General features: G+C 43.6%; 1 protein-coding gene across 1 annotated transcript in view; it reads right to left on the bottom strand.

Moving 5' to 3' along the window:
• Positions 1 to 16,055, bottom strand: part of ankar (ankyrin and armadillo repeat containing) — a 313,107-nt gene that overhangs the window by 198,725 nt on the left and 98,327 nt on the right. Inside the window, exon 8 of the mRNA XM_041200254.1 lies at positions 14,734 to 14,960. Coding sequence (XP_041056188.1) covers positions 14,734 to 14,960 — 227 coding nt within the window. The remainder of the gene's footprint in view (positions 1 to 14,733; positions 14,961 to 16,055) is intronic.

Genomic DNA, 16,055 nt, shown 5'->3' with positions numbered 1-16,055 from the left:
GCTAACCAGGATAAAGACTTTAGAGTATCAGAGGAAGCTAGCTAGAAATGTAAAAATTGATAGCAAAAGTTTCCACAAGTATTTAAAAAGGAAAAGAGTAAGTAAAGTGAGTGTTGGTCCTCTAGAGACAGTGGGGAGTTATTAGTAGATAATAAGGAAATGGCAGAATAAATGAACAAATATTTTGCTGCTGTGTTCACCATTGAGGATAGAAGAAACATTCTAGTAATAGTTGCAAATCAGGAGGTGAAGGGAAGAGAGGAGCTTGGTGAAATTGAAATCACTAGGGAAGTGGTACTGAGCAAACTGATGGAGCTGTGGTCTGGCAAGTTTTCGGGTTCTGATGGACTACATCCTAGGGTCTCGAAAGAGGTGGCTAATGAGGTAGTCAGTGAGCTGGTGTTAATTTTCCAAAATTTACTAGATTCTGATGAGGTTCCATCAGACTGGAAAGTAGCAAATATGACCCATCTATTCAAGAAGGGAGGGAGGCAGAAAACAGGAAACTACAGGCCAGTTAGCTTGACATCTGTCATGGAGAAGTTCTTAGAATTGATCATTAAGGAGGTTATATCTGGGCTCTTAGAAGAGCTCAGGGCAATCAGAGACAGTCTGCATGGTTTTGTGAAAAGAAAATCATGTTTAACTAATTTATTGGAGTTTTCTGAAGGAGTAACATGCACTGTGGATACAGGGGAGCCTGCAGACATACTGGTACTTGGATTTCCAGAAGGCAATTGATAAGGTGCCACATCAAAGCTTAGTATGGAAAATAAAAGCGTATGGTGTAGGGAGTAACGTATTAGCATAGATATAAGATTGGCTGGCTGGCAGAAAACAGAGAATATGCATAAATGGGCCTTTTTCGGATTGGCAGCATGTGATGAGTGAAGTCCCACAGGGGTCTATGCTGGGGCCTCAACTTTTTACAATTTACATCAAGGACTTAGATTTGGGGAGTGAAGACATGGAAATTTGCAGATGACACAAAGATAGGTGGGGAAGTTGTGAAGAGGACATGAGGAGGTTGCAGAGGGATGTACATAGTTGAGTGAGTGGGCAAAGATCTGGCAAATAAAGTTTAACGTGGGAAAATGTGAAGTTGTTCATTTTGGCAGGAAGAACAAAAAAGCAGAGTATTACTTAAACAGAGAACAGCTGCATAATTCTGAGGTGCAGAAGAATCTAGGTGTCCTAATATATGACTCACAAAAGGTTAATATGCAGGTACAGCAAAAATTAAGAAGTTTAATGGAATGCTATCCTTTATAATGAGAGGGATTGAACATAAAAGTAAGGATATTATGCTTCAGTTATACAGGGCATTGGTGAGAACGCACCTCAAATACTGTGTGCAGTTTTGGTCTCCTTATTTAAGGAAGGGTGTGAATGCGTTGGAGGTGCAACGCACAAAAAGTCCTGAATGGCCTTGACAAAGTGGACGTGGAAAGGATGTTTCCCTTTGTGGATGAGTCCAGAACTAGGGGGCACAGCTTTAAAATTAGGGGTCACCCTTTTAGGACAGAGTTCAGGATAATTTTTTTCCTTGAGGTGTTGTGTGACTTTGGAATCTCTGCCTCAGAAGGTGGTGGAGGCAGGGTCATTGAATATTTTTAAGGCAGAGGTAGATAGATTCTTCTTTGGCAAGGGAATCAAAGACTATCAGGAGTAGATGGGAATGTGGAATTCAAAATACAAGCAGGTCAGCCATGATCTTATTGAATGGCAAAGCAGGCTCGAGGTGCTGAATCGTCTACTCCTGTTCCTATTTCTTATGTTTCTTAGAAGGCACAAGTCAGGAGTGTGATGGAATACTCTCCACTTGCCTGGATGAGTGCAGCTCCAACAAAACTCAAGAAGCTTGACACCATCCAGCAAAAGCAACCAGCTTGATTTGCACCCCATCCACAAAGATTCATGCCCTCCACCATCGATGCATAGTGGCAGTGGTGTCTACCATCTACAAGATGCACTGCAGGAACTCACCAAGGGTCCTTAGACAGCCCCTTCCAAACACAACTGCTACCATCTAGAAGGGCAAAGGCAGCAGATAGATGGGAACGCCACCACCTGGAAGTTCCCCTCCAAGCCACTAACCTTCCTAACTTGGAAATATAACACTGTTCCTTCACTGTTGCTGGGGCAAAATCCTGGAACTCCCTCCCTAACAGGTGTACCTACATCACATGTACTGCAGTGGTTCAAGAAGGCAGCTCACCAAAATCTTCTAAAGGGCAATTAATGATGGGCAATAAATGCTGGCCTAGTCAGTATTATCCGCATCCCATGAATGCATAAAACAGATCTTCTGATAGGATATGAACTGAACTTGATGAAGGGGGTTTGTGTACACATGCATCTACTGACAGCTGCAGCATCCAGAGATAGATTGTGACATTAATCAGTGTCCCATTCTGATTTGACATTGGTGCTGCCATTTTCAAACTCCCTACTTCAGCTTCAGTCTGTCTGAATCTCACACAACTGAACATGCATTAAATGGTATGAAGGACCCCTCTAGCTCTATTTAATGGGAACATCAACCTCATATACGTTAGTTGCTGGACTACTTCTGGCTCCTCGTGTAATTGGGTGTATTTTTGGAGCTTTCCTACTTGCATAATGTTTGAATAGTCTACATGGAATGATCCAGCTCCTGTTGATCACTTTTTTCTTAATTTAAAATCTTGTACTGAATAAAGTTGCTTCCAGGCTGGTAGGGCTTTCTCTGGGAATTGAACAAAATTGGATGAATGAAGAGAAGCCATGCGAATCAGAAAAGCTGTTGGAAGAGGGAAGAGGATGAGGAGGCGAAGGCTATAAGCAGGTGGCCATAACTGTTGATGTCTTTAAGGAGCAATTCTCTTATCTTAATTTCAGGGAGGACCAATGCTTGTGATATCTTTGCTTCACAAAAGCGGTTGTGACTGTTATAGCCACAACTGAAACCTCAAATTACGGCAGCATTTCCTGTTGCTGTCAAGGTGATTTATATGTGTCTGGCTTTTTCTTGCTGCTGCTGGAGATACAAGAAACATAATGCAGTATGCAGTACACTGTTGTATAAAGAAAATCACTGAGGCTCTCTATACACACAAAGACTGCTTCATTTCATTCATTCTTGCCAGAAACAAGCATGTGGATTGAGCATTTGCACAAATCACATGCTTCCTCATGTTGCAGGGTGCCTTTGATTGTATGCACATTGTCTTGTGTGTTCGTTCTGTGAATGCATCCATTGCACTTATTATAAAAACCTGACTCCCAAACTGTAAAAATACTCTTCACCAGTTTCTCTTTCTAACAGTGAGTTCCTTGTGCTGGGTTAGCTCAACTATTCTTCATCTAAGTAGTTTTTCTGTGGAGGAGGATATGTGATACTGTCAGGCTGCTCTTAGGTGGTTCTTAATTGCTATGAGTTCACACAGCAGATAAACAAACTTTAGATAATAGAACTTCTGCTGCTGCAGGAGTTCCTGGATCTTTATTTTTTGATCTTCCCCTGAAGACTTAATGGAAAAACTGATAGCTGAGGCAGTTCAGTCATTTTGGAGAGAGAACCCATGGTCTTTTCCAACCCTCCTCTTTTCCAAGTATCCCTATCAATCTACCAATAGGTTTGAGAGTGGTCAGGCTCCATGCCAAAATTGGCACAATACGCAGACCACATACCTTCTTGGCTTGATCTACCTCTCTATGACAAGGGCTTGCAGTCCAAGCATTTCTAGGAAAACTTAAGAATGGCAATAAGGCCTCAAATGTGAGGGGCTGTGCAGCATATAGCCCTGGAGCTACCAAATACTTTAAGGAGGCATGTATCATCAGCACTTTACATATGTAAGATATGGATTTGTTGTCATGGTGCAGAATCTGCTAGGGTGAACTGCATATCAGCCACTGACTCCAACAGTCTATCATTTTCTGAAGGCATTCTTCACAGATCTGGGCTTACTGCCCGTGCTGCCCAGGAAAACATTTTCATTTTCCTTCATTTGCTCTTCCTGTATTGCTCTCCTGTGCTCTGACTCCGCCTCAGTGCTTTCCTTATATTCTCAGTCCATATTCCCCAGATGGATGTAATTAGACTGCTACATGCCGATTCTTGAAATTGTGATTGCAGTGCCTGATGATGTGCTGTGGAGAGCCTGGCCTCTGATTGCTTAGGCAATCCTGTGATGACATAAAGAGGAAGAAACATAAAAGAAAATTAAAAGTTAAAAAAAACCGTATATATAGGCTTCATCATGATTCTCATCTGCCTGGGAAAGTTGACATTTTCAGGCACATTAGCCTGGAATGGGAGGGAAGGAAGATATGAGAAAAATAAAACCTCATTCATTTCATTCACTAAATGTTAGAAATTAGAAATAGTCTGAAATTAAGAACAGGGTTAGAATATATATATATATATATCTATATATTTGTGCATATATAAATATAATATATTATATATATGTATGTATATAAATAGCTTGAAATAGGTAAAGGAATAGGTTAATTTTTTAAGTTCATCAGGTGGAATTTTCTGTGCCTGCTGGTGCTGGGAGTGTTTGGTGGCGTGAGCGGACAATAAGGCGAGAAGCCAAAAATTGGTTTCACAACATCATGAAACCAGTTTGCAATTGTTTGCTCTACCCGTAAATGGCGGGCCGCATTTCCCACCGTTGGACGTTGGGAACCCCATTGTAATACATCTGCATATTATTATAAGCCCAGCTTGCAGGAATCATCCCCACGCTGGATCATCTGAGCGTGTGTTTCATGATAGCATATAAAAGGAGTACACTTGGCGGGCTGCACTTTGAGGGGAACTCAGAGTTGAGTATACAGTAATATGGTGCAGCGCTCGCCAGAGTCACCTGTTGGTCTTCAAGACTGAGGCGCCGTGCATTCAGGCAAGGGCACAGGCAAGTCGCTTTTTCCTGGCTGGCTGACAGCGCAGTTCCGGGTTAAGGGCCGCCTTGCGGTTGAAGTGACTTGGAGGGGGGCAAGGGCTGCACTGCAATTGAGGCAAGCTGAGGGGGGCAATGGCTGCACTGTGGTTGATGGGAGTGCACAGCAAGTGCGGGGTGGCGGGGGGTGGGAAGCAGCCACGCATTAAGGAGTGGAGGTGGGTGGGGTCTCGGGCAGCCATGTAATATACTAAACTCTGGCCATCCAAGTGGTGGCCAGCACTCTCCAGGGTGTGTTAAGGGGCCTTCAGACTTAATAAGAGAGGTTTTTAATATACCCAAGCCAACCCACGTGCCTCTCTCTTTCGTCCTGCAGGAGTACATAAGGAGCATGGAGTCTGGTGACCTAGCTGTATGTCTTGGGTTGTACAGAGAGTGGACACGAGGGAGAAGAGAGCGACAGAGGCATCTGGCTAGACAGTGGGAGGAGCAGCACCCTCAGGAAGAAAAGGCGACTGGGGCTCCCACACATGCCACTGAAGAGCCACAGTGAGCCTTAGCTGTTCAGCACCTAGCTAGGCGCAGGGTTTATAAATGTTGCTTTTCGTACCTGAAGATGACCGAGAACCAGTGTCGCCAAAGACTATGCATGTCTAGGGAACTGATTGGTCACATCTGCCAGCTACTGCAGGATTTTGTGGTACGGGGACATGGAGGGCATCCACAGCCCATGGTTGTGAAAGTAACCGCGGTGCTCAATGTTTATGCTAGTGTCTCTTTTCAGGGCTCCACAGGTTAACTCTGTGGGATATTACAAGCCTCCACCCACAAATGCATCCCTGAGGTCATGGATCCATCTTTGCGAATACACACAGCTTTGTGCATTTTGCCCGGGACCAGGAAAACCTAGGATGCAAGAGCGTTGGAATTTGTCCAGATCTCAGGTTTGCCACAGGTGCACGGTGCCATGGACTGCACTCACTCGCTGGTGCTCAGATCTCCATTGCAACAAGCGGTTAACCATGTCAACTGCAAGGGCTTCCATTCGCTGAATGTTCAGCTGGTGTGCAACCAACATAAACGCATCCTGCAGGTCTGCGCATGGTTCCCAGGGAATGTCCACGATTCTTATATCCACAGTCAGTCTCAGATCTCTGACCTCTTCCAGGGTCCACAGAGGCTGCAGAGGTGGCTGCTCAGGGACAAGGGCTACCTGCAGAAGACATGGCTGATGACACCTGTATGGCGACTTCAGACTACAGCAGAGTGAATGTACAACGAGGCTCATGTCACAACTTGCACTTTGGTGGAGTGAATCATTGGGATGCTGAAAATGAAGTTCCAGTGCCTTTACTGGTCTGGTGGAACCCTACAATACAATCCACTGAGGGTGTCAGGCATCATTGTCACCTGCTGCACTCTTTACAGCATGACGCTGAAATGGGAACAGCAGCTGGCTGAGGAGGAGATGGAGGAGCTAGACGTCTCCTCTAATGAGGAGGACGTTGACAGGGATGAGGGTGAGGAGGTCCTCAAAGACAACAGTGATGACGATGAGGCCATTGCACTGGTCAGACAAGGTGGACATGCTCGGGAGGCCCTCATAGCTGCTGGGTTTGTAGGGGATGATGATGACATGAAGTGGGAAGACACCACAGATCCTCACATTGCTTCTGTGAACGTTTGACTCTGGCTGATGGCAGAGCACCTACCCTCTATGATAAGGCTCCTGTCATGGAGACGCAGCAGTGAGTGAGATCCCTGTTGATGTGTGATGGGTTTGTGAATGTGAGTTCAGAGTGTTGAGAAAAGTGACTTACACTGGCGGAATGGAGGAGATTGTTCATCCTTTTTCAGCACTGGGTGGCTGTCTTCTTCTGTAGGGCATTGGTGCTGACCACCTGCTGCCGCCTCCCACACTGGACTGGTGATGCTGTTGCCTCTCCTGCGGCCAGAGCAGGGGTAGAGGACATCATGGCCGCCTGCACTACATCTAAAAGGTGCGCGAGGTATGCATCATTAAACCAGGGGGCTGCAGTCTTCTTGCCTTCCTGGGGCCATGTCTTTGTAGCAGCCCTTGTTGAAAGCACTGAGAGGTGTTCGCACAGCTGTACTTTAAATATGGCACCTAATGTGATGAAGCGGCGAGCAGATGGCATGGTAGGCGAATGAGAACGAGCCCAATACGGCATTTTTCTTAGAATACATTATTAATGAGGTGGGATTGGGGTGTCCTTTTTCCAGCCTGCTACTGCACTAAGTACCAATCTGGGATGATTCTGCCCATTGTGTTTTAATATCATTATTACTGGAAGTTGCTTAAGGTTTCAATGTCATGGAAACCAGGCTAGAAAAATCATTATTCTTAGATGAAGTTTGCTAGTTTGAACAAAAACCCATAGTTGGAAGAGATAACAAGTGGTATGAGGTTGTGCTAGACTTTTCACAACTTTAATCCCATAGTATGTGGGAACATCACACGTGACTGCAATGAACAATAGCCCGGTTCACTAGCCTAATAACAGCCTGGGTAACAGTCTAACTGATTGTGGAATATTATGAAAGAATGAAAGTAGAATGAGAATGAAAGACAGCTTGAGAGGAAAAGATGTAAGAATATGGCCATATATTTGTGAACGTCCAAAAAGAGTAATGGCAGGTGATTGACATGAATCAAGGGACATTTAACACAAAGTTTAGACTCAGAACTCGATGACCCATAGGGTATTTTGAAATAAAGTAAATCTTCATAGGAGTAAAAGACCTTGTCAAAAATCCATCCAAGCATCCACCCCTGAGAAAGGGTTCCTTGCAGTAGGCAGTGGAAAAAGACTCTGAAGGAAGACTCTAGTCAAACCTTCCTGAGGGAATCCAGAAGTCAAGAAGATCTGAGCAACTAAAAGAGAAGTAATGAAGAGACCTAAGGAGCTGTTTGTGCATGGGCCAGCCATCTTGCCCAATCTGGATAGTACTCGCTACTTGTCACAATCATGGTCAGGATTTTTCAGTCGGCATGTGGGGGCGGGCCCAACATGCCGATGCGTGATGATATCAGGCATGCATCCTGATGTCATCACACTGTCTCATGAAGTTTCATTTGGCGGGCCATGCTGGAGTCAGCTGCGCATCCACCGATATTTAAATGGCCTATTAAGGAAGTAATCAATGTTATTGTTAACACTCTCCGTCCAACATTAAGGATGGCAGGCAGGTGAAAAGGCCAAGTAGCCTTCATGTTTTTAGGAAACCTCATTCATGAGCGGGATGAGGTTTCCTAAAGCTTTTAATAATTAAATTAAAAAATTTCGGAAATATAAAAACATGTTCTATCTCATGTGACACATGAGGGGACATGTTTAAATACATTTTTAATCCATTTATTTAATAATTTCGATAGCGATTCAATCTCCCTGAGGCAGCTCCATGCCTCAGGGAGATTGAAGTGCTCTTACACGCGCATGTGCGAAAGAGCGCTGGTCCCGACTCTCTCTCTTCCCCCTGCCTGCAAAGGTAGAGCTGAGCGCAACCGCAGGCAACAATCGGCTCTGCAGCAATCCCTGCCCATTCTTGCTGAGCCTGCCCGCCCACTGAAAAATTCAGGCCCATTTGTTTTTGCTGTATAACTAGTAATGTTATATCCTGACTTAAACTCTTATTAAAACACAACATCCTACCATATTGGTTGCACTTGAATGCTGACTGGTTGATTGATTAATTGACTGAGTAATAACTCTCAAATAGCTTTCTAAGTTTAGCTCAGAGTATCTTTCAAAGAGTAAAATTTTCACAGCTGTTCTTTCCTCAGAAGGCGTCATGTCCTAACAACACCAGAAATCCTTGCTGTGGCCAGCATTCTCTTAAATGCCATCCTCTCTTACAGAGACTGACATGGTCCCCTTGACTTACTGCAGCATAATGACTTAGAATGTTAATCCTTTCCCAGTGCTTCAAAAGTAGTTGCACTTGTTGAAAATAGTGCTGCTTCCACGCAAGTACTTATGTAGGGAATGACTATGACTTGTCACTAGTGAGCCAAGTATTCTTGTGCATGAGACAGTACCATCAATACATGACGCTACTTTAACTAGTTCATTATAATTGAGTGATAAGAAACGTTAGGTAATTGCACAAACATTTTAAAATCTATGTAAACGTTCACACTTATTTTCCCCTCATGGTGAGGTTATTAAACGTCTTTTGGCTTTGTACTGTGTCCTTACACATTGCTGATGCTGATTTGTTGAAAACCTCAGATATCTCTTGCCAGATCCTTTATAACCTTCCTTATATGGCAGGGAAATAGGATATCCCTTCCCTAGACAAACTCAGCAGGTCTGGCAGCATCGGTGGAGAAGAAAAGAGTGGACGTTTCGAGTCCTCATGACCCTTCAACAGAACTGATCTTTCTTTACAAGGAGAGGGAAATATAAACTGGTTTAAGGTGGGGTGGGGGGGAGAAGTGGAGGTAGGGGGGGTGTTAGGATAGGAGCAGATCATCAAAAGATGTCACAGACAAAAGAACAAAAGAACACAGAGGTGTTGAAGTTGGTGATATTATCTAATCGAATGTGCTAATTAAGAATGGATGGTAGGGCACTCCAGGTATAGCTCTAGTGGGGGTGGGGGAGCATAAAAGATTTTAAAATTATGGAAATAATTAAAAGAAAAATCTATATAAATTATTGGAAAAAAAAACAAAAAAAAACCTAAAGGAATGGGGAAGAAACAGAAAGGGGGTGGGGATGGAGGAGGGAGCTCAAGACCTAAAGTTGTTGAATTCAATATTCAGTCCAGAAGGCTGTAAAGTGCCTAGTCGGAAGATGAGGTGCTGTTCCTCCAGTTTGCGTTGGGCTTCACTGGAACAATGCAGCAGGCCAAGGACAGACATGTGGGCAAGAGAGCAGGGTGGAATGTTAAAATAGCAAGCGACAGGGAGGTTTGGGTCATTCTTGAGGACAGAGCACAGGTGTTCTGCAAAGCGGTCGCCCAGTTTATGTTTGGTCTCTCCAATGTAGAGGAGACCGCATTGGGAGCAACGAGTACAGTAGACTAAGTTGGGGGAAATGCAAGTGAAATGCTGCTTCACTTGAAAGGAGTGTTTGGGCCCTTGGACGGTGAGGAGAGAGGAAGTGAAGGGGCAGGTGTTACATCTTTTGCGTGGGCATGGGGTGGTGCCATAGGTGGGGGTTGAGGAGTAGGGGGTGATGGAGGAATGGACCAGCGTGTCCCGGAGGGAACGATCCCTATGGAATGCCGACAGGGGGGTGAAGGGAAGATGTGTTTGGTGGTGGCATCATGCTGGAGTTGGCGGAAATGACGGAGGATGATCCTTTGAATGCGGAGGCTGGTGGGGTGATAAGTGAGGACAAAGAGGACCCGATCATGTTTCTGGGAGGGAGGAGAAGGCGTGATGGCGGATGCGCGGGAGATGGGCCGGACACGGTTGAGGGCCCTGTCAAGGACCCTGGGTGGAAAACCTCGGTTAAGGAAGAAGGAGGACATGTCAGAGGAACTGTTTTTGAAGGTAGCATCATCGGAACAGATGCGACGGAGGCGAAGGAACTGAGAGAATGGGATGGAGTCCTTACAGGAAGCAGGGTGTGAGGAGCTGTAGTCGAGGTAGCTGTGGGAGTCGGTAGGCTTGTAACGGATATTGGTGGACAGTCTATCACCAGAGATTGAGACGGAGAGGTCAAGGAAAGGAAGCGAAGTGTCAGAGATGGACCATGTGAAAATGATGGAGGGGTGGAGATTGGAAGCAAAATTAATACATTTTTCCAAGTCCCAACAAGAGCATAATGCAGCACTGAAGTAATCATCGATGTACCGGAGAAAGAGTTGTGGAAGGGGGCTGGAGTAGGACTGGAACAAGGAATGTTCCACATACTCCATAAAGTGACAGGCATAGCTGGGACCCATGCGGGTACCCATAGCCACACCTTTTATTTGGAGGAAGTAAGAGGAGTTAAAGGAGAAATTGTTCAGTGTGAGAACAAGTTCAGCCAGATGGAGGAGAGTAGTGGTGGATGGGATTTGTTCGGGCCTCTGTTCAAGGAAGAAGCTAAGGGCCCTCAGACCATCCTGCTGGGGGATGGAGGTGTAGAGGGATTGGACGTCCATGGTGAAGATGAAGCGGTTGGGGCCAGGGAACTGGAAATTGTTGATGTGACGTAAAGTGTCAGAGGAATCACGGATGTAGGTGGGAAGGGACTGGACCAGGGGAGTCCTGTAAGGACTCCATCCCATTCTCTCAGTTCCTTCGCCTCCGTCGCATCTGTTCCGATGATGCTACCTTCAAAAACAGTTCCTCTGACATGTCCTCCTTCTTCCTTAACCGAGGTTTTCCACCCACGGTCGTTGACAGGGCCCTCAACCGTGTCCGGCCCATCTCCCGCACATCCGCCCTCATGCCTTCTCCTCCCTCCCAGAAACATGATAGGGTCCCCCTTGTCCTCACTTATCACCCCACCAGCCTCCACATTCAAAGGATCGTCCTCCGTCATTTCCGCCAACTCCAGCATGATGCCACTACCAAACACGTCTTCCCTTCACCCCCCTGTCGGCATTCCGTAGGGATCGTTCCCTCCAGGACACCCTGGTCCACTCCTCCATCACCCTCTACTCCTCAACCCCCACCTATGGCACCTCCCCATGCCCACGCAAAAGATGTAACACCTGCCCCTTCACTTCCTCTCTCCTCACCGTCCAAGGGCCCAAACACTCCTTTCAAGTGAAGCAGCATTTCACTTGCATTTCCCCCAACTTAGTCTCCTGTATTCGTTGCTCCCAATGCGGTCTCCTCTACATTGGAGAGACCAAACGTAAACTGGGCGACCGCTTTGCAGAACACCTGCGCTCTGTCCGCAAGAATGACCCAAACCTCCCTGTCGCTTGCCATTTTAACACTCCACCCTGCTCTCTTGCCCACATGTCTGTCCTTGGCCTGCTGCATTGTTCCAGTGAAGCCCAACGCAAACTGGAGGAACAGCACCTCATTTTCCGACTAGGCACTTTACAGCCTTCTGGACTGAATATTGAATTCAACAACTTTAGGTCTTGAGCTCCCTCCTCCATCCCCACCCCCTTTCTGTTTCTTCCCCATTCCTTTTGGTTTTTTTTCCAATAAGTTTTTTAGATTTTTCTTTTCCCACCTATTTACATAATTTTAAAATCTTTTATGCTCCCCCACCCCCACTAGAGCTATACCTGGAGTGCCCTACCATCCATTCTTAATTAGCACATTCGTTTAGATAATATCACCAACTTCAACACCTCTGTGTTCTTTTGTCTGTGACATCTTTTGATGATCTGCTCCTATCCTAACACCGCCCCCCCCTCCACTTCTCCCCCCCCCCCACCCCACCTTAAAACAGTTTATATTTCCCTCTCCTTGTAAAGAAAGATCAGTTCTGTTGAAGGGTCATGAGGACTCGAAACGTCAACTCTTTTCTTCTCCGCCGATGCTGTCAGACCTGCTGAGTTTGTCCAGGTAATTCTGTTTTTCTTTTGGATTTCCAGCATCCACAGTTTTTTGTTTTTATCCCTTCCCTATCCTACTTCCTGCAATGGCTGTTCAATGACCTATCAAAATGGCCCTCAATTATACAATTAGAAGTCTAAATGTCATGTTATGTTATTTTTCTCTGCTGTCACAAAAAATTGTTTCTTTGCACTGTATTTTAAAATTATTTTCTGGCAATCTCAGAAGCACTCCAGGATACTTTCCTGCAAGCTGTTGGCCTTCAGACTGCTCACCTGGAGTCTGACCTCCCTGCTCACTCTACAGGCTCTTCAATGACTCCAACATTCTCTACACTTTTAAGCAACCATAGGTCTAACTCCGCTGAATAGGACGGTAGCATTGGCTATATAATGCCCACAAACGATACAGTAATATGCAGAGGAAATCAATTTAGTGCCGAAAAAAACATACGAGTTGAATTAGTTTTTTTCATCTACACAAAAGTCAGTATAATGTAATTGTCTTAGTTGTTCAGTCTTCATTTCCATTTTGCATCCTTTGACATCAATGGCATATTATACTCATTAACTCAAACAATTTCCTTTATTGTCTCACACAGAAGCAGAGATTACAACTAACTAAATTCATATGCATACAGGAATTTTCAGCATTCTTATCTGGGTGGTAAATTTGTGCCTTAATATGTATTGCCTCTGCTCCAAATTGAAAATAATTCCTTTATGAGACCTTTACCTCTCAAGGGTCTTCAGACAATGCAATGTCATTTTCATTTAATTATTAATACACAAACATATTTTTGATGGCTGAATAAAATATCAAATGTAAATCAACATTTGCATTGTAACCCATAGCAATAATTTCTATTAGAAAAGAGCTGTAATGAAATATCAAGTAATATGAATTATAACTGATTTTTTCATTTATGAAATAAATGTATGGAAAACATGTACATTGAATTTACCAGTTCTTTTCTTCAGTATATCAATTTAGCAAAAGTAAAACAGGATAATAAATAAAAAGGCCATTCAACTTATAAGAACATGAATGTAGAAGGAGGTAGAAAAAGGTAATTTGTCTATCAAACATCACTTCTGCTTGTTAACCATTTTCTGATTCCCATCGTAACCCTTTACAGGTCATTCTACGGGATAGATTTTGACTTTTGAGTAGCTGACCAGTAGATCGCCCTGACTATTTGCATGTCTGCTGCTCCGTAGCCGTATCCACAGGTAAGGGGAGGGAGGGGGACAGTGAGTGGTCATGATTGGTGGAGGAGGAGGAGACAGAGGTGGTGATCACAGACGTGAACCAGTTTGCAGGGTTTTTCTGTGGCCTGGAGAGATGTTCTCTCTTAAAAATGGTAATTAAAGGCATATGTAAGATTTTCATATTTAAAGGGACCTATGGCTTGAAACACAAAGGCACTACAGCTTCCCAGTGATAGGCCCCTTTACCAGTCTTCAAACCCCATTTTCAGTTGTGTTCATTTAATATTTTATAAGAAATCACTTCTTTTCATCTACTTAGAAGGTTTTGCATGAGATTCTGGGAAACTATGTTCTCATAGCCCAGAAGAAAAGAGAGTGATTGCAAAACAGTTGAAATTACACAGAACGAGGAGGATTTTCCTTTCATTAAATGATCTCTGTCATTGTTTCATTGCAATCTATGAATAATTCTTCGACTGTGGTATTCTTTTTGAAAACCATTAATATTTAACAGCATGTAACATTAGCATTCTTAGGAGCTGGCAGATGATAGATCATCCTCCTCAGATTAAAATGAAGTGGGAACATAAATGTGGTACAATTTTGACCTTTTAAGTAGGACTCCATTTGCTTGGGGTAGGTGTCTGACACACAATCAGAAACTATTGGGATTTTTTTTTCTTTCCTTCACACTTTTGCCTCCCTTGGGGAATGCATGGAGTGTGTTGGAAGGATTTATAGGCTGATTAACAACCCTGATTTAAGCCAAATGAACACTCCTTCCATGGCCAACAAGTCCTGGAGTGGGACTTGAACTAAGGGCCTTCTGACTCAGAGGCAGGAGTACTACCACCTGAACCTTTCAGGCTCCACAGATTGCGAACAATGTGTAGATGGGAACTGGCAGGGTCAACAATGTCCCATTATTCCATGACATGAACAGTCTGTACATTAAGTAATTACTATAGAATATTTTGCTTTTGTTAATTAGGTAATGCTATCATCTGGAAAACATGTTTCGAGTAAGTTTGCAGTGTCCTGGTATTTATCTTGCATCCTAGAATCCAATATTTTGCAAATTAAAGTTGGTTTTGAAAATATTAATTTACTAGGAGATGCTAATCACAAAAAACTTGCTGGCTTTTGGAGCTTACCCAGGTTTTGGAAATTGTCATTGCAACGCTGGTTGACCTTTAGGTGTATTGTGGTCAGCTGACAAATAATTGACACATGGTTATGTATTGCAGCATGGTGAACAAGTGCATAACCAGCTTCATCGACAACTCCAAGTTGAGATATTGGATTTTGTTGACAGTATGTGTGAAAGACGGCAGCAAGTCCACTCTTGGTAGCAGATATTAGACCAGTGGGCAAATCCTGTGTGAAAAAAATAAGAAACTAGCATCACTGCAGCACATTTACATCAATGACCAGCTTCCTCAAGAATTGGGTTTCAGAACATCTGTGAAATGTTCTACTTGAATGACAAAATTTTCATTTCTAAGAGATGGGAACCTGCATCTGTTTTGCCAAGCACAGCATTTTTAGAATAAAATGCTTATTTAAAAAAACGTAGTAGTGCAGATTTAGTTTATTAATACATAAATAATGTATGGCTTGCTTGTATGCAATACATCCTATATAATTCTATGTAAGAAACTACATATCCTCAATGGCTAATAGATCTTTTGAAACCAATCTTTGGTTTTCTCATTACAAACTTCTAAATAGAAAGTACATAAAAAATAAGCTGGAGGAGAACAAGTATCAGCACAGCATTAGGATGTTAGGGAATGGAAGGGTTAATGTGAGATTGGGAATGAGGATCGCTCACATTATGGTGTAGTGAGTTACATAGGAGGGGAAGAGTGTAATAGTGAGTCTGGGGGAAGTCAGCACGAAGATAACACCTAATCAGGACTGTATCCTGTATATATGTATATAGTTGTGTGTTATTAATAAACCGTTATTGTTCAACCATGCAAGCCTCTAGACCTCTTCATGAGACAACATACAACCTTACAAGGAGTACCAGTAGATGAAATATACTGGTAGGTACAAAGGTCAGAGGGGCTGTAGCAGAGACCGTTGGTCATATCTTTCCTGACAAACATTGCTTGTGGGTACAGCGTGGAAGTCGGGTAAAAGAGACTGGTTTAATCTGGTTTTTCTTATACACATAAATGCTGTGCACACAAATGGTTACAAGATGGCACTATTGCACTCCTTAATGAAAAAGTTACAATACAGTTGGTCTTGATAGGAAATGTCTTATGATAATAATTTCAGTGTATAACTGTTTCATTTGATTCTGTTTCTTTTTCCAAATATGCATACCACAGTAACAATGTTTGATTTCCATACAATTTTAATACATTTCTTTGTTTTCTTTTATTCACTAATCAAACTTAACCACTAGTTTCCTATTCCTAAGAGGATACCTCCTTTCCTGATCCAAACTTTCAGAATTTG

The sequence above is a fragment of the Carcharodon carcharias genome, chromosome 12 (assembly GCF_017639515.1).
Source record: "Carcharodon carcharias isolate sCarCar2 chromosome 12, sCarCar2.pri, whole genome shotgun sequence".
In the NCBI taxonomy this organism is placed as follows: Eukaryota; Metazoa; Chordata; class Chondrichthyes; order Lamniformes; family Lamnidae; genus Carcharodon; species Carcharodon carcharias.
This window is presented reverse-complemented; position numbering and strand designations above follow the sequence as displayed.